Raw genomic sequence first — 20,797 nt, 5'->3', positions numbered from 1 at the left:
CCAATGTTGTAAAAATTAGAATTTCAAACGATCATAAAAATTTAATTTGACTTTCTTATAGATATTTTTTGTTTGATAAAGGTAGATAATCTTATAAGGAATCTTGTATTACATTTTCATATCTTAGATTTAAAAAGAAAAATTTTTATGAATTTCTAACTCGAAATAATTTGAAAATTTTCGTGATTTTTCCATAGTTTGTCATTTTTTGAACTTTAAATGCTTATAAAAAAAAACTGTGACTAACGATTTTTAATATTTTTCATCTGCCTTTGAAACAATATACTAGGAGCCTTCTATTAAATTTTCAAGCTTTTTTATCCAACAAATAAAATTTTATTGATATTTTTAGAAAAAAAACTAAAAAAAAATGGAAAATGAAAATGTCCGTAAAGAGCTCAAAATAAATCAAAATATTTTCAAAATTTTACCGTGTATAGAAAATGCAAATATAAACAACCTGTGAAAATTTCTTATATCTACGGTCATTTGTTTTAGAGTTACACCAAAAACCAAAATCGATTTTGTTAAAAATCGATTTTGCGTAAAAATTCCCGTTTTTCCTTAATTTTTTTTTTGTTTTTCACGTCGCTTTTGAAAACTACTGGGAAATTTTTACTTTTGACCCCCCAAAGTACCAACTAGATTCACTTTCCAATCATAAAAGTTACTGTTGAAGAAAATCGAAGCAGTTTTACTGTCCTAAAAGGTGATGACAGACACAAAAAAAAATAAAAAAAAAAACACACATCATTGTAAAATCAATACATTCATCGTTCCACTCAGAATCTAAAATACATAGGCTTTAATTATTTATTATATGCTTATAAAGTTCAATTTTTGACATAATTCATAAAAGTTTTTCTTTTCATACCTAACATAAGAAATTTTAATAGAAGGTTTCCAACAAGTTTTTGTACCTCTATTAAACTAAAAAAATTCCCCTGAAAGTCACGTTTTCGATCTTTGTAAATTTTTTTTTAACTACCTACTATAAAGAAGAAAATCTGATAACAGTATAAAATGAATATAATATATTGTTATATAAAAAAAAAAAAAATTTTTATAATAATAATTGTCCACATAAAATAATAGTTATGGGTAATAAACCAAGAAATATATAAGCCTTAAAAATAAAATAGGCACCAATATTACCTTTAATATCGCTAAATATGCGCTAAAAATATGCAATAAAAACAACAAAATATGCACAAAAAAAAAAGGAAATTTATTAACTAATAATTATTTAATCACTTACAAATTATTATAGGTAGTTACTTAAGATTTGAAATAATTTGGTCACTCTGATCAGAATCAAAATTAATTGACTATACAACGCATTCAACACTCGTTCATTGATAATCAGCGATTAATAATCGCAGTAAAAATCGAAAAAAAAACCCAAAGAAAATCAGCATATAACAAAAATTAGAACCAAATACCTAATACGGAATTATCGTAATAATTCGATTGACAATAATTTAAAAACACGTTTACTTATATATAATTTCATAAAATATGACCGATTTTGGTTCAAAAATAGGTAAAAATGCAAAAACGTCCAAAAAAAGCACTAAAAACTAAAAATCCCAAAATATGCAAAAAAAAAGCAAAATAAAATGTTTAATTTGAGTTCTCTGTATCATGAAACACAGTTTTAGCTTACTCTGCTATTTTTAAGCATCTCATAAGAAATATGCAAAGGTGGGCATTAACTAGTTGAAAATTTTTTTTTAACTTTTTAACTTAACTAGTTAGTTTATTTTCTAATCAACTTATGAAATTAACTAGTTTAATTTACAGTTGAAATAATTTAGCTTTTCTCAGTTGATTTAAAAAAAATCCATCAAGTTAAAAACATTTTGAAATTTTTCGTTTATACGTAAATATTTCTGTCAGTATATAATAAAAATAATCCAAAAACACAAACATTTCTGTTCTTTTTCTTGATAACATAATTTTGTGTATATTCATATATTTTATTAAGTTGTAAATTATATATTATGCAAGTTGCAATTATAAATGTTTTTAAAAAATTAATCATTTTAAATTGAAAATTGACAATTGTTATGTTTTAATGTTATATAACTTATATTATTCAATTGCTATATGATATAAAAAAATATATTTGTCAAATTATTAATTTGAGATGAGTATTGTTTAAATTAGTAAATAATAGAAAAGTAAAAGGGTAAATATTTCTATGTCAGTATATAATAAAAATAATCCAATACAAAAACACAAAAATTATTTTAAAAACATAATTTTAAATTTTAAATTGACAATTGTTATGTTTTAATGTTATATAACTTATATTATTCAATTGCTATATGAAAAAAAATTTATATTTGTTAAATTATTAATTTGAGATGAGTATAGTTTAAATTAGTAAGTAATAGAAAAGTAAAAGGGTAATACAGTGTACGTTATGATAAAAGTTCAATAAAATTGTTTTTTGTAATTTATAAATTAGAAACTAAAAAGACACATTCACTCTTTATGTGATTTACATACTAATTAAAAAAAAAATAAATTAACTTTTTTTAACTGAGTTAAGTTAATATTTTTTTCTATATTAACTTTTAACTTATCGATCTTGTGTCCTCTTAACTTAACTGAACTTGAGTTTATTATTTTCATTAACTTGCCCACCTTTGCAAATCTGCAAATGCTATTAAATCCCAATTTTCCAACCCTGCTAATAAGTAAACCCTTAACAATGTCGGCTTTTTCATATACTTTTTACAGGTAAGAAACTAAAACTGGTAAAGTTTACATTAGACATTTGCATTACCTTTTTATTCAAATGATGCTCTGGCAGAGTTTACAATCGTCCTACAAAATATTGAACATTAACTCATAATTTTTTTCAAACCAAATATTTTAATACAATTATCTAAGTATTATAAATTTGATGTTGAACATTTTATAATTTAATACATATTAATATTATAGAAATTTATAACAGAATACCATTTTTGTGAAAAATAGTGTTATTACATAATATAAATAATTAATTACAATGTTAATATAATTTCCATATTATAAGCGGTACAATTGTTTAAATTGTCCCAATCTTAATTAATATTTTTTACAGTAGAAAAATATTTAATAGCTAATAATTTTTTTATGATTCATCACTTTCTCCAGAGACCTTAAATTGTCCCACCAGTTTGTCAATTCGTGTTGTGCAATTAGCTTAAACCATGGTGTAATTGGATGATTTAAATTCTTTAAGAATTTATTTATTTTTGATTTGCGGATATACAGAACAGTGCTCACTTCATCTGGATTAGGGTCGAGAGAAACATCTTTGTGTAAAATAAATATATAATCAATTTCATGTTCACCCCAGGTCCCATCTCCTTTGGACATGTACCTAAATAATACATTTACAAGTTAGGCACCTATTTTTTAATGTACAATTAATTAAGTTGTTATTACCTTATTCTGGTGATATATTGCAAGTCTTTAGGTTGGCACTGACTTGTAGGAATTCCTAATTCAAACACAAGTCTGCGACAAGCAGCAGCTTTAGCACCTTCTATGTCTTTACGTTCATGTTCAATCTTGTACAACGGATGACTGCAGCAAGAATTTGTATAATGATCGGGGAATGTGATCTTGGTGGATGAACGCTGTTGTAATAGTAGTTCATCCTTGGTATTGAACAAAAAGACACTAAACGCACGATGTAACGGAAGGTTTCCATTTAATAGTCTATGACAATCTCGTTTACTGGCAAAGCCACACTCTTCGTCATGTTGATCAACAAGAATACAGCATTCTTCAAGGGCAGCTTCTTGTACAAGATTTAATGGTTTGGGTACAGTTGATAGAAATCGGCGTAAGGGTAATGTACCCAGTGACTTAAAAATCAACTTCATAGTATTATATAACCTGTAGGTCAATGTATACAAATAAATTAAAATATTTTTTAAGTAAAGTAAGGTGTTTTTACTTGTAACGTTAGTTCAACTATTTTTAATGAATATTTCTCGAATATTTCTACATTTTACAGGGAAACAAATGCATTTTACCAACCCCCTCACGATTTTCAAATTTTTTTTTTCAAAAGACCTGGTTTTTATGCTTAAAACGATGATGTAAATTTTTTTTCCCAGACTATTATTTTAGAAGTTATAGCCTTCCAAAGTTTGAGATTTTACGTTTATTCGCATGCGCGCTACACTACCTACTATAATGTCGCGCAGAAGACCATTTTTGTTATTTTTTTGTACTTACGTATTCTAACCTGTTTAAAACGATGGTGCAATAATAATTTATCCCCGATTTGCTATGCAACACATCCTCAAGTGGGTCACAGGGTTAAGAAAATTGCATTTTTGTTGCACCGAGTCGCCGAGCGGGGTCACTCGCTCGCTGCGCTCGCTCGGACAATTAAAAACGAAAATATGCCCCGATTTGCTGTGCAAAACCACCTTGGGTAGGCCTCGGAATTAAACAAAGTTGTTGAAAAGCAATTATCTTCACAGGTATATGACCGACTAATGATTACCTATTAACTCACTATGTCACAAAACTTGTTAAAACACGCTAAAAAAATAACATTAGTTATAGGCGCTGCGCGAGCAACTCAAGTACCATGCGCGCATGCGTATAAACGTAAAATCGTAAACTTTGGAAGGCTATAACTTCTAAAATAACAGTTTCCGGAAAAAAAAAATTTACACGATCCTTTCTAAGCATAAAAAACAAGTCTTTTGAAAAAAAAATTTTGAAAATCGTGAGGGGGTTGATAAAGCGCACTTTAGCCTTTACAGGTAACATATTATGAGAGAGAAATCGTTTGAAAATGAATAGGTACAAAGTATAGATTATAAATTTGGGTACTAGATTTATATATTCTTTTTCTATTGTCGTATAACTGGTTTTGAACAGTATCAATATATAAATGTAATCTTTATTTATTTTGTTATTTGTTGTACATCTATTTTAAATATTCTATTGTGCAATATTGCAGCAATGTTGTGTTCCTATTGATTATTATGTAGGCAGGTAGTACATAAATGTATAGGTTTATAATGCTTACACTAAACCAAAAATATACTTCTTTGTATTTAAAAAAAATTATACAAGAAGTTACTATTGATGGAGGATTTAGTTTCCAACAAAACTAAAACACCTATTTGAAATGATAAACTAATTATGACTTGGCATAACATCTACAGTTTTAAAATTTATATAAATATTTGGATTAATGTGATCTCTAATCAGTGTCATGCTAACTCTCATTGGTGCCCCAGGTCAATAATATTTGGTGCCCCTAATAAACATACACATTTAAACATTTGCCGCCCTTTAAAATGTTACAAGTTTGGCAACCCTAGGGTATTTGCTTATTTGCCACCCTCTTATCACGGCTCGCTCTCTAATATATTATCCAATTTGATTTTTTTTTCAGTTCATATAGGTACCTGATATAAAAATAAATAAGTAGAGACAATAATAATTATGTTAAATATAAGTATTCAAATAATTATATTGAATATTTGAATATCTATACTTACAAAAGTTCAATATTTTTGATTATTTAATTAAATTATTATATAAACCTACCATTAAGTAATAAGTAGACTATTAACTACCTATATATTGTATAACAACATTCTACATAGAAAAGGCTTTTATTAAATGAAAACATAAAATTAATATTTATTTATTTTTAATAAGCTCTAGGTACTTAGGTATCTTCTATAACAACATTTTAGCTAGATAAACCGCATTATACATACCTAATTAAATATTTTTAATACCTACCTAAAGGATAGAAAAAATAATAAATAAATATAGGTGGTTATCTCCTACAATTACAAAATATAAAAAAAAATTTTTCATTAAACACATACTATAATAAACCCTACAACCGTGCTGAAAAACTTTAAGTACCTATTGTATGTCTTAGGAGAAAAAAAATATAAAACAACATACCTCGAACAAAAAATTGAAATTGGTTTAAGAACTTATTGACTGATATAATACCTGTTTACTGCACAAGCAGACAAACAACACTGATCATAGCAGAATACAGTGAATTCTTTATACTGTATTACAGTCTGGTTAAACAGCTGATCGATTTTCTTTCATTAATCCGGAGGCTCAGCATGATGTTGTAAACGTTTTTTTCTATATATTTTTTTGAAAAAATATAATATCTTAAAGTATTATTTATATGCAGATTTTATGTAAGTAGGTATACACTATTAGTATACGTAGTAATTTAGTATTAATTATCAAAAACAAAATTAAAATTAATTTATTCATACATACCTACATAAAATATTGCTTAATTATTACCACGGTCTTGGAGGATCTTCATTCTTCTTTGGTCTTGGAGGTACCGTGATTTTTACAATTACCATTGTCACGAATGTCACAAAAAACGTAATAACCATGGATTTCTAGCATTCAACTTCAACTGAAATATTTTTCAGTGAACAATGGTATTTTGAGAGATGTCGATTCTACTATATGTTCTATGTCAGTAATAGCACCGTTCTATTACCATCCAATGTAAATAATGTAATATTTTATACAAAGCATCCGCTTTATTTCATCAATAATCTGCTACGTTATCAATTTTGTGATATGATAATACTATTTGACCAATGCGATGATTTCCCTATTAAATTTAAATTTTAGTCTAAGATTATAAACTTAAAAATATAATGTACCTATAAGTACAAAATACAAATGAGAAACAATTAAAACATTAATTTGTTAGTTAGTTATTGACATTACTTGTCTAGTCTTTATTATTAACAAATTATCCTCTTAATTTATATAATTATATTTTGCTACAGCACCATGACAAAATTTGAAATAGATAGGCATATCAGTAACTTCTCGATACGTATCATGTACACCGACCACTCCACACCAGAGATGGAGATTTGATTGCATTTTAGGGGAGCTCAATTTAGGGGGGCATTTTAAGGCTCTTTGCAAACTAAGAAGTAGGGATTTGAAAAATATTCAATCATTTTAGGGGTGCTTTTAATATTTTTGGTAGCTAAGCCCCCCAAGCACCCCTAATGACTGTCAATGCTCTACATCCCGTTTATTAGCTGGTTCGTCTCTGTATATTGGCTGGTTCACCTCTATGTATTGGCTGGGTAATTTAACAGCCACTGAAATGAGGCGAACTACGACTATGGCTGGGAAGGGTGGGAAGGGCTAACCGAAACAAAACCAGTACTTTTGCTGACATAACTATCTATTTTGTCATGTACACAACCAACTAAAGTCTCATATGTACCATATCACTATTTAATTTAATAATTTGTAAATATATTATTAATCGAATATTTTATTAAAATAATTATTTGTATAGAAATTCAAAAGATATTTAATCATGTGAGATAATGAAATTTACAACCAATCTAATGTGTGATAATATTTTTATTAGTCTCAATCTGAACCAAAACTTTATCGAGGTTACTGTTCATATTATTAACCCCCATAGAGGTGTTAAATTCTTAAAAATATTTTAAGCTCTAATACGCATATACCTACTGTATTCTAAATTAATTCCACAATAAGAATCAACGATATAAATTCGAATATTGTTTGTATAGGCTTATTGTTTAAATACATGTATGTAATTATTTAAATGTATGTTTGGGTTTGTGGAAAATATTGAATTAGATTAAAAATATTTTTTATAAACACAAACCGGTTACACCATGAGTAAAATAATCAGGGGCGGACTGGCTAGGGTGACGGGTGGTCGATCCCCGCCTGGGCCTGGAAAAAATTTGGGCCAATAATTTATAAATATTTTATTGTTAGCCCAATTGCCAAATGTCTGTTTCCCTGGGGCCAATTTTTACTCACAGTCCACCCCTGAAATTAATAACTACACGCAGTGCACATCTCACTAGATTTAATATACTTAGGGCCAGTTGCACCGTTTACTATTAAACTTCGATTAAGCTTAATCAGCTGATAACAGATATTTAACCGGGCAAATTCGGCCGATTAAACTCCGGTTAACTTTAATCAGAGACGGTGCAACTGGCTCTTATGCCGGGTTGCATAAACGACCGATAAAAACAGCACTATAAGGTTTGCTATCGGGTCGATAGATCATCATATAACTATCTTCATCGGTTCCATAAAGTACATCACTGTTGCATAAAATATTGAACAAATATAATTATTTGATAACTTACCCGGGTCATGGTAGTATGGTATATTCAATAAATGATAATATGAAATAGTGATATGAATTTATGATAAGACACTGTTATCAGTTAAATAAAGTTATAGAATTCTTTTTAATATTTATCGAACCGAAATCGGGCCTTCAGTTTATCGAACCGATAACAGCATATTTATCGGATCGATAAAAGATATAAATCGTTTATGCAACAGACAATATTCTTATCGATCCGATTTCTGTATTAACAATCCGATAAATACTTATCGATCGTTTATGCAACCCGGCATATCGAACGACCCGGCAGTGTCACGTTAGATAAATATTAAAAAAAGAAGGCCCTAAAATACACACTTAGGCACTTTGTATAATATGATCTAAGTTTACAATAATAGTCGAGGTATTCTATTTGATACTATAAAACCCATTGATCTAATACTAATAAAATGGAACGAGGTTGTAGTTCCGGTTCACGCAGGAGAGCGTTGATCGAGGTAGTACATAGTACACTGGACATGTGCACAATAACTATAGGATTGTACAATCATTTTTGAATTTACCGTAATTTATCTGTAAGTGTTAATAACAATGTTTTTGGTTGCGAGGAGTGGCTTCACTGCTGGCAAGCAAGAAAAGACCGCACCATTTACCGACATCCTACCTGGGAATTCCGTATATTAGCGTGACATGTTATTACCACGGAGCATGGGCCGATAACAATCGATAGGATCGATGTGGGGGACGGGATGCTGCAATTGTCCTACGATTTGTCACCATTTGCACCCCATTGTTGCCGTTTTGGTAGCAAGCAGCAGAGTTATCCGGGTGTAAGGATCATGCACAACTAATCGACCGCTGCCCAACTAAGTATATAAAACATCTTCCGACTACACGAATCAAAATAAAAAAAAATTTACTTCCTGCAGAAATCCGGTTCTATAGCGAAATATTATTATTCCGCTCCCGGGATAGTTGGACGCATTCGGGGATATTTTGATATTCGTCGTCAATCGTGATCAAAACCAGTAAGCAACTAGGTGGCGCCACTTAATTGCGCACCGACATTCAAAAATGCATACCTCTCGGTTGGCGCAACAGGTGGAAATATTATGCTCACCGTCGGTGGTGGGTAGTACGATCAATCTTTGTGCTGGTAAGATTGAGCGTGTACCGTAGTTTTCATAGCGCGCTGTTGGTAGTACGGTGTAATCAACAAAGCATCTCTGGATAGATTTTCTGCGTATCTTCGTATCCGCATCTTACCTGCGGTCAGCGCACGCGCAATAGTCGCAATACTACTATTGTTTTTATACAAAATAAAACAAAAGAGAAAACTTAAAGCGGTTGTTTGTGATTTTCTTTATTTTATTCTCGTTATTGTTCTCAGAACGGCTACAACATGTTGGATTCAAAAGACAATGATAAAGGTATATAGTTTAGTACGCTTTTCGTGCATGTAATATCCATATCTAACGGCTACAACATATTAGATGTATAAGACAACGATAAAGGTATATAGCTTAGTACGCTTTTCGTGCATGTAATATCTATAAGCTCTCCCCTCACACTTGATCTGTATGAAGTGCGTACACAAAAACGATTCGGCGGGGAGAGGGGGTCTAGCCCCTGTATTTACGCCTGATCTGTATATATGGCAGTAAACACAAAGTTAATCTTAAATACTTCTGTCATTACAGATAATAAAAAAGAAGTAATTGTTCCATCGCCATATTTAAAATATGGCCCTCAAGTTCAGCCTTCTCAGCCAGAGTATATATTTCTAGACGGTGCTGGTTCCAAGCAACGGGGACGTTTTGAAACGTGTTTTATTGAAATTGGTACATGGTACTCGGTGGGCGGTACAACCGGTATTATACATGGACTACATAATGGTATGAAAATCGTATTGCGCGATAAACAAACTCGTACATATAACAGAACACAGTAAGACATATTATTACTGTTAGGTATTTTATTGGTATATTTCTTATAAACTGTAATTAATAATTATTTACATTATTATTGTACTTATTAAGAAGTAATAAAATGTAATTTTTAGGTTGTTGAATAGCATTTTAAAAAATGGATCTAGTATGTCAGATAAATTTGGAACGGTAGCGGTATACTATAGTATTTTCGGTATAATACTAGAGAAGACTCGAGGCCAAAAAGACGGTATCTATAATAATATTATTGCTGGAACAAGCACGGGACTTTTATATAGATCTACAAGTGAGATTTTAATTAATTAGTTTTGTAATTTTAATACAGTTTATTTAAGTTTATTATTATGAATGTATTGGTAGGCATAGGTGGCATTTGGGCGCTTACCCCCCCCCCCTCCACAAAAAATATTGAGATGGCAATCTTATAATTTTAAATGAGTCAGTAAATTGTTATCAATTTAACCCCCCTCCCCCAACATTTAGAGCTAAGTGCCACCTATGTTGGTAGCTATATATTACATTTATACTGTTTAGACAATATAACTTTTACATATTATATACGTTTTAAATACGTATCTTAATTATATAATACATTTTCTGGTGTCAAATTGACCATATAGTCTAAACAATTGGAAATCGGTCAATTTAATTTTTTAATGTACCTATTGTGAGTGAAAAAGATATAAAACAAATGCTAAGGAAAAGTACTCACCTATAAAAGTATAAATACTGCTGTCACTGGAAAAATGTATTCTTTTGATACCTTACTCAAAATTATACTTCATTGTTATTTGTTTTAAAATGTATACAAGTTATACGAAACAATAGCCTAACATCCAATTTATATCATTAAGCCTAGCTTCCATTGTTTTTGAAAAATAAGCACCTACTTCTAGTAATTTAGTAGGCGTTTGGACTTAATCGTTTGGATGTCAAAAAAAATTAAATATCTAATAAATCAATCAATCAATATAAATATCATTAGTAAAAATTAAGCAATTAAAACACAATTAAAAAAAAAGGTGGGTAAGTGGATGTCGCTCTGCTGTATACTAGGTTACAAGTTAGTCACTTGGATGGTATTAAATTTGAATTCAATGATATAATATCACTGTAAACGAAAAACGATTCTGAGCGGTGACGGTTAGTCGTATGGATATTTTATATTATATTTATACTGTTATTACCTATTATTTACGATTGTCGTTATGTTGAATTAATATTATAAAATTACAACAAAATAACTAAAATCATTATTCTTGTTTATTTAATATGAAATTTCCTCCAAATTTGAACATAAAATAACTATAAAAAACCGGTGTTTTTATATTTTTGAGATTTTATGGATATAGAACATCCTACTTACTTACGTGGAACCTTGTTAGTTTTCAATTATTAGCTATAAAAGTTGAACATTTTATATACTTTTAACTACAAATTTGAAAAATATTGTCAAAATTTGAACAAAATACTTACAAAAAAAATTGTGCCTACGTATTTTAAATATTTTGTACTATATAGTAGGTGCCTTGTATTACATTATCAAGCTTTTTACCCAACAAATATTTCATTGACATCCATAATAAAAAAGACTAATAACATTGGAAACTGAAAATGTCTCTAAACAGTTCAAAACAAAACAAAACATTTTGAAAATTGTATCGCGTATAGAAAATACGAATATAAACAACCAGTTTAAATGTCATGTATCTACGGTCATTTGTTTTAGAGTTACACCAAAAACTAAAATCGATTTTGTCAAAAACCGATTTTGCGTAAAAATTTCCGTTTTCCTCTAATTTTATGTTGTTTCTCCGGCGCTTTTGAAAACTATTTGAATATTTAAATTTTGACCTCTCGAATGCACCTGCTAGATTCATTTTCCCATCGAACAACATATTATACTGTTGAAGAAAATCAAACCGTGATGACAGACACACAAAAAAAAAACACACACATTATTGTAAAATCAATACATTAATTGCTCCGATCAGAATCTAAAGTGTTATTTATTTTAAATTATAATAAGCCCAATAAAATCAGCATTAATATATTAAAATTAAAATTAATAATACTATAATATTTCATTAAGTGAAATGTTTTGAGTGATTCTACTTAAAAGTTATAGTATAGTTCTGGTTGATATAAAATAATTTTAAAACTAATGATAGTTCATAAGTTCAAAAATGCATTATATTTTGATTAAAATCGTTTTTTTTTTTTAAATATAATAACACAATAAAAATAACTATGTTTGATATTGTATTTTAATTTTTTTAATGGTTACTACTAATATTTGTATTGATTGATTGATTTGTTATTATTTTTGACGTCTAATAATTGTTCCCATGTCTATTTGTCTATATTTGTCCTAATAATTGGGTGTCTGAGTATAAATTATAATTAATTTGTTTCAATGTAAATATATATTTTATAATTGTTAAATTAAAATAAACGGCAAATGTTTCAGGTGGTCTTAGAAGTTGTGGCATTGGTGGTCTGCTTGGCTTCAGCTTTACAACGATTTACAGTTTTATTTCATCAAGGACTAAAATTATTGAGGATATAAGGGAAACTATCATCGATTTCAAAAATTGATAACTAAAAACGTATATCACAGGTTTCCAATGGCCCTCAATCACATCGATGTCGTTCAACTACCTATAAGAAAATATTATAATATATCAAATTATATTATACCTCATATTTTAATATATTATATCATTAATTATAAATATTATTTATTAATGATTATACTCTTATATTATACGATTATGTAATTCTGCATTCTTAATTTTAAAAACTCTATAATTTTTTACAAAAAATAGCCATTTAAAATATGTTATCTTGAATTTTGTACAACTAAAAAGTACTTCCAAAATAGTTACGATAAATGTTGCTCTTTAAAAGTTATTTATGTACTTACTAACTTAAACAGAAATAATTTTCAAAAATAATAATGAGAAAATTGTTGTTGACGAGAACAAAGAAATTACATAAGTTAGATAAGTACCTAACACGTATTAAAATGTTGGTAAATTCTATGAAAAATCCGAAAATACTATTAATTTTTTCACTATATTGTGTACATTTTGGATTAAAGTACAAGACATACAAGGGTTTTCATTTTTATAAGATATCTATAACTATTACCTAATACATTGTATTTATTATTATACCAAATATTTGTTGTTTTATGTTATTCAACATTTTTTGAATACAATTTTATTTGATAAAATACTGATTACTATCGTTTCATACGCGGGCTTGACACGTATTGTTTGTGCAGGAAAGTATGTTTTTTCTATTAGCGCGCCTAAATATACTGGCCGTCTATACATTTATTGGTTTAACAATTCACTATGTACCTTAATCATTTTTTATGCTGAATTAAAATATATTGTACGTACCGATGTACTCGAATTTTAAATTATTATGTTAAGAACTAATTAAATATTTTAAATGTTATTGTTTTACGAATGCGTAATAGACTAAAAATATATTATGTATACGTCGATAAAATAATATTCAATACAATATTTAACAATTACTCAATGGTTATATAACTTGCACGATGTTGTTCCTTTCACACAGTAATATTGTTTTTATTAATTATTATTGTAACAATTTATTCAAACTATTATAATTTATAACTAATAATAATTGTGATAAATTAAATTTTAAAGTAAGTTATTTTTATTGAGAGTCATTGTATTTTTTTTTATGTTGGGTTTACCGTCTTAGTATTATAATTTTTTTTTTCCAATAGATTTATCGCTGACAGGGAACGTAAAGTTGTGTCACAAATTGCCCGAACTCCTGGTAATTCTCGCGCTGCAATTTATCCTACCACCGATCCACCAAAGTGTGTAAGACGAACGTATATATATATAATATAGACATATTGGATCACAGCGTTAAGCGGCGCCGAATGTTCTTATCGAATCTGACAAAAAGTTGCGTCCTTCTAGCGCCTTCTACTGCCACTATAGCACTACTAGCTTAACTAGCCACTATGGAACGCTAATACGACTTGTTTTGTATGTATACTATGCATGCATATTATAATATGTAACTTGATAAGAACATTTGGCATCGTTATATTATATATAACGATATATATTATATATATATTATTGCTCGTTGTGTAACCATAGTTTCTATATCCGTGGTAGGACGTTAGACGCAGGTGTATATAATATGTGAATAGTACTCAACAAGAGTAAACAGGTCCACCGAGTAAATCCTAGAGAGTGCTTGTGAGCGGGCGGTGTGTAGGTATATGTGTGTGTAGACCTAACACTAATGACATAAAAGCAACTCAAACAATAAATTTGAACTCAAATGATAATATTATGATGATTAAATAATGTAATATTGACAAAATAATGTAAATAAAATAATTTATATGACCCAATAACTAAAAAGTAGAGGCGTAATATTGTGGGAGGACATGGGGTGTCTTGGAGGACCTAAACCTCCTGTAATTTATCCATGAAAAGTGTTTTTGCGTGGTATAAACTTACGAAATTTAACGAATTTTTACCTAACATATAGGAGAAAAAAGCGGGTAAGTGGATGTTGCTCTGCTGTATAGTAGATTACAAGTGGGTAACTGTATAATGGATTGTATTAAATTTGAATTCAATGATATCATATCATTGTATACGAAAAACGATTCTGAGCGGAGACGATTCATTGGTCTGGATACTTTATATTGCTATTATATTTTATCATAGCCTGTAAATTAAAACAAAATAACTAAAATCGTTTTATTTTTATTTTTATTTTTATTCGTTTCTATGGTGATAAACAAATAAGCGTTGTAAATTAAAATCCCTTTTTACCGGTTTTATGTAATTTGATGGTAGATTTTCCCGTGGCATTAAATAACTATTGAGAAAATTGAAAAATGACTTTTTTAAAGTATCATATTGATCCAATTTTATAAAAGATAATGTACTATATGTTGAAATCGAAAAACTCCTTCTGGTAGAAATTTTGTATAGAGCATAAAAAAAAAATTTTAAAAAAAAAACTTCACATTGTAAAACCACTAGATCCCTCATCTAGAAATATGTTTATTGTTTCAATAAATAAAAAATCTATGACACTAATGAAGTTCTCGTCTATAATATAATGTAAACATATTTTGGTATATCTACTGTAAATAATGTACAAATAAGATTGTCCCTCACAAAACTGTTCTTCTATAATATAGAATCTATATGATATTCTCATTATTAAGCAACAACCGTTGTTGGTACCAACATGGAACCACTTTTAAAATACTTTGAAGTTTGATTAAGTATTTAAATATATTATTTAAGATTAAACATTTTAATTTTTCTAGAAAAGTCATTAAAATTGCCTATATAAACCCCTTAAATAGCAGTTGTGCGGCGTCCTATATCTAATGAGGTGTGTAGAATGTGTCAAAGTGTGTGTGTTTGTGTATCGGTAGTGTCTTTAGGTCAACTATGCGTTATGTAGGTATATTTTATTTTGTGTATGTTTTTTTAACTATGATAAAATGTATTATTTAATTATCTATTTGCATGGTATAATATGCCAAACACAACTGTACACAACTATAATAGGTATCTACTATAGGTATCACTACTATATATAGTACTAGTACCTACCTATTTATATATTATTTTTTAAGGTAAGATCTAAAATATAAAATCACTGATTTGTAATAGAGGCTTTTTTTATATTTTCTAACTGACACTCAAACTTGAATTCAAATTTAATAATATATTGGTTATACTTAATTATTTACATTTGAAATAAATAAGATTCCGGGATAGTAGAACTTTTGACCCTCTACCTAACTGATTGCGCCAATCATCACTATTTTGTGTCTTTACGTGTTAATATTATCTCAGGCCTATATGATATAGGTATTCAGGGTTGGGTAGTAATCAGTTACATGTTACTTGTATCAAAGATACGTTACCAAGTTTAAAGTTACAGTAGTAAGTTGAAAGTTGTCTTAAATTACCCAATTTTAAAATGTTACTGATTGCAGTTTGTGTTGTAACAGTAATTTAAAAAACAATATACATGTATCTAAAGTTAATTTCATATAGGCCATAAATATACGATATTAGTATCATAAATGGTAAATGTATTAGTTTAATTTATAATATCAAATATTATATAATACATAATATTATCTAAGTGTGTACCTACTGTCCGTGTGTAAGTATGTTATCTATATTTCGTGTCAACATAATAATTTATATTACCTATATTTTATTCTTTGATGTTTGTATTTTTTATTCATGTGATATTATAATGCTCTAACTATACGGTCCATACGTCTATACATATGACTACCCATATAATATATTACCGTATTATTGTATAAGTTATTAAGTTTTGTAATATTGTATAACCAATGTCTTAATGAATTGTACTGTTGATAAATTTTAATTATAACTTATAACTAGGGCTTGGAAGTTGATGACCTTAAAAACATCAAAAAATGACCTAAAAAAAATGCGAATATGACATAAAAATGACAAAAAATGTCCTTAAAAATGAAATAAAAAATAAAAATATTTATTTTATTAATATATCAAACATTACAAATTACTCAAAAATTATTGCATTGTATAATTAGAGCGTTTTTGATGTTATTAAAAGTAAATGAACGACGATTATCTGTTAATAAATATTTATATTTTGAAAAACTTCTCTCCACGTCCACTGAAGTGATTGGAGAAAATCTGAAATGGGCCAAATCATCAGCACTGAAATCATCCGGAAAACACTTACTTGAAGCTTCTTCACCTGCTGAATTGAGCAAAAATATTTTTTCCGGGTTTCCGACTTCCAATGTACCGACAATAACGTTTGCCACATATCGTCCTACTGAATCCATGGATTCGTCTATAAAAATCCATAGCTTTTAATTTTCGCAATAACTTCTTATTTTGTTAATACAGTCTTCGTAACATTCAGCAACATCGGTTTTCCTTAGCGTTGATTCGTCAGGAACACTTTTGTGCGTGTATTTTTCCAAAAATGTAACTTGCCAGTTGCCAATCTCTCAATATTATTATACTTAGACACGACATAAAATTATCATTAAATACGATGAGTTGGGTTATTTTTGGTCATATATAAAATATGTATAATATATTGTTGAATAAATGTATTATACACTTATATACATGTATTACAGTTGTACAGAAATATTGGACAAGTCCGTTACCTCAGTACCACCAAAGTATATGAATAGGTCAACAAATATCTTATCGATTGTTATTCCCTTTTTTACACATTTTTAATGCTAATTTACACATTTGTACACCTCCTCAAATGCTTCTAAATTAATTTTGAAAAGATAAAGTTTGCACATGATGAGAAAAAAGATTCAATAATATTAAACAAACAGAAAGTCAAATAACAATTTTTATTATATTTATTAATCAATGTTATAATATTTAGTTTTGGTTATTTTTCTTAAAAATCACTAATATAAATAATTTCTAAAAATAATTATTAAAATGTAGCTTTCTTTAAAGATTGATTGATTAATACAATAAAAATAAAAATCAGATGAGTGGATGTCAGCCTACGATATTTTATATAATAGAAAATATAACTAATCAAAAATGTAATTACTAATTTGAATCAATACAAGTATCTACAGTCATTCGTTTTTTAATTACAACAAAATAAGGAAATCGCTACACGAGAAATCGAGTGAATATCAAATAGTAATCCAATGGAAATTTGATTATGATAATTGATGACAAATGCAAAATGATAATGAGTAAAATATAAACAAAATAACCAGGGGTGCTCAGCATGTGAAATATGTATTAGAAGTTAGAGCCACGAACTAAAGTATAGTGATAAAATATATTGTAAATTAAAATTAATATTTAATTATTTCAACCTATAACTAATGAACTTTAAAATAAATTAATATTTCGTGTTTAAAAAAAAGTTAATAAAACACCTTATAACATTATTATAATAGTAATTGTGTGCTGAAAAAAAAAATAGAATAATTTTTATAATAGTTATTGTGTGTTGAAAAGAAAATAGAATAATTTTTTATAATAATATTATATATTAGGTAGGTATAAAAGGTATTATTCATAAAGCAAAAAAGTATTTTTTTACGGTTTATACGGTTATCTGGTATCCATACACCTTAACACAACCACCAGGATTTGGTGAGTAGTAAAATAATAAAGATATGCAATATATTACACTTACCCACATAAACGTGCTCCCACCACGAACTAAAATCCACCGTGACTGTCGCGCTGCTGCGCGTGTGCTAAAACCTTTGTGGGAAACTTTCGGTGGCGTACGGTGGCAAAGCTTTAAAGTAGTGGACGTCTACCCCCGCTACATACTTTCAGTCACCCCCAAATCTAACCTTGTTTTTTTTCGGCTAAGCATAACTCGATGACCTCTAGTGTTACAGACCCCGTTTCTTCACCAGGGGTTTCTATTTTATAGAACCTACGAGTCCTCTCACCATAGTCTGGAGGCTTAAAAGCCTTTCTAAGAGACTTAAAAGAATCTTAAAAACCAATTGTCCAATCAAACCAATTTTTGGTAAAAGCGTCAGACACCCCTCAAGGACCCTACCTACCAAATCTCATTGGATCGGTGGGGTCTGAGAAAAGGGTACTAGGGTAATAGTAACATCAGTACCTCCACTTGAAATTTTCATTTCTCGAGTTTTGGGAGGTGTTCAAATGTTTAAATTAGGATTACAAATATGTACAAATTGAGTAATAATCGATAAGATATTTTTTTACCTATTTATATACTTTGGTGGTATTGGGGTAATGGACCTATATTGGACTGGCATATTTTGAAGTTACTTATAACATTATAGCTATTAGACGTACGTTTTACTAATTGTTAGCTACTTTTGTTGGGTCTAATTTTTTAATTTAATTAGATATTAACTAAAGCACGGTGGCTATTTTGTATAACGGCAGTGTAAAGTAATAACACGATTATCGTATTATTTTATTAAAAGTTAAAAATAAACCTATTACTCTATCAAAGTTTTTATATTAGGTAGTAGCAGTATACCTGCATCTAAGGGTGGACCATAGGCGTGCACAGACTTTGTTTGCAGAGTATGCAGCTGATATAATGTGCCCCATGATATAAATGCTCTTAAAATTAATGTCCATGGCACCCCCCCCCCCCAAAAAAAAAAAAAACCACCAAAACCCTAAAAATAGAATTGTATTATGTATTTATGTATAATATGAACCTATATAATATTTTGGATCCAATTTTTTCTTTTATATATTCTTGGTGCCAAGCATACTTTTTGTTGCTTTAAACTTTCATGTGTTATATTACAATTTAGGAATTTAGCCGTAAGTATAAAGACAATTTTGCGCCCCTCTCCAAAAAAAAAAAAACATTTCTGGATTCACCTCCTGGTACACGGCATTACATTATAAACATATTATCACCTATGTTTATTACTTATTATTACTTATTATTAGAAAATAATTCGTTTTTCTTATTTTTTTTTCACTGTAAAAGTTTGAGTCATTGACCTTAACAATGACCATAGTATATAAATATATAATATTATGCTGGATTTATTTTCCTTTACGCAGGTCGCAGAATAGAATAACTGACAAGTAACTTGATTACTAACGCATGGTAAAGATATTTTTTATAAATTGATCACTGTTAACCACGGTTATCTACTCAGCTTGGTTCTATGCCGCTATGCTGTCCGTGTATATCAATGGTCTATGAGGCATCAATGCATCATAGAACTATAAAGATATGGGTATCCCAAACTATTATAGCTATCTCTATTCAACAACAAAGATCACACGGATTTATTAAAAGGCCTTAAATTATTGAGTATTGCTCACAGTAAATTTAAAAACAAGTCCATATCGCTATATCATTTACTACCACTCGAAATTAGGAACTGAGAGTCCAGTGTTGTCTCAGACTATTTATGTGCCCCCTAAAACAAGCGTCTGCCCGCAGGGTATACAAGCGCATACGCTGCATACATTACGGCGAGAAGCAACGCCGCCAAGCCGTCCGAGGTACCAGGGTACCAGAACAATTTACTTATTAATTTACACCACGCCTCAATATTAGCTGCAATTGAAGAAATCAATTGATAATATAAAACAATTAGATGTTTCAGCAAAAGGCAAGGGAACTCTCCATCAGATGAAAACGTTTGAATTTATCTTTGCCATGTTGATGTTAGATCTTATTCTTTCTTCACTATCAAAAACAAGTGCTTTTTTACAGTCATCTGGCATAAACTTATTAACTGCTGTAGAAATAATTGAGTCATTAAAAAAAATCCTTGTTTCTATGAGAAATACTCAAGAAAATTTCACAGATATTTATCATAAAACCATTCAAATGTGTCAACTTTTCATATTGAAATTCCATAATTGAAAATAAGAAAAGTGTTCACCAAAATTGACTGTTTGAGTTGTACAACACAGTACTATATGTCATCAAAAGAAGAAGAAATTAAGGTTTCTGTGTACTATTTTACATTGGACCATATGATTAGTGGAATTAATATTAGATTTAACCAAGAAACAATAATGAACATGATTCAAAGCATTGGAAATTTATTAATTTTAAATCTTCTTCTGGTCGTGTCCGATTATAAAAATGC

The 20,797-nt window shown here is 28.9% G+C and overlaps 2 protein-coding genes across 2 annotated transcripts; one reads left to right on the top strand and one right to left on the bottom strand.

Moving 5' to 3' along the window:
* Positions 1–3,085: 3,085 nt before the first annotated feature.
* Positions 3,086–3,887, bottom strand: LOC100167596 (isopentenyl-diphosphate Delta-isomerase 1-like). The gene is made up of 2 exons (XM_008181419.2): positions 3,445–3,887; positions 3,086–3,379 (listed from the first exon to the last, which is right to left on the bottom strand). The coding sequence occupies exons 1-2, from the start codon at positions 3,885–3,887 to the stop codon at positions 3,109–3,111; spliced, it is 714 nt and encodes a 237-aa protein (XP_008179641.1). The 3' UTR covers positions 3,086–3,108.
* A 6,350-nt stretch (positions 3,888–10,237) lies between these two features.
* Positions 10,238–12,814, top strand: LOC100575655 (mitochondrial import inner membrane translocase subunit Tim23-like). Its single transcript, XM_029485655.1, has 2 exons — positions 10,238–10,414; positions 12,599–12,814. The coding sequence occupies exons 1-2, from the start codon at positions 10,276–10,278 to the stop codon at positions 12,724–12,726; spliced, it is 267 nt and encodes an 88-aa protein (XP_029341515.1). The 5' UTR covers positions 10,238–10,275; the 3' UTR covers positions 12,727–12,814.
* Positions 12,815–20,797: the final 7,983 nt, after the last annotated feature.

The sequence above is a fragment of the Acyrthosiphon pisum genome, chromosome X (genome assembly GCF_005508785.2).
Source record: "Acyrthosiphon pisum isolate AL4f chromosome X, pea_aphid_22Mar2018_4r6ur, whole genome shotgun sequence".
NCBI classification, from domain to species: Eukaryota; Metazoa; Arthropoda; class Insecta; order Hemiptera; family Aphididae; genus Acyrthosiphon; species Acyrthosiphon pisum.
This window is presented reverse-complemented; position numbering and strand designations above follow the sequence as displayed.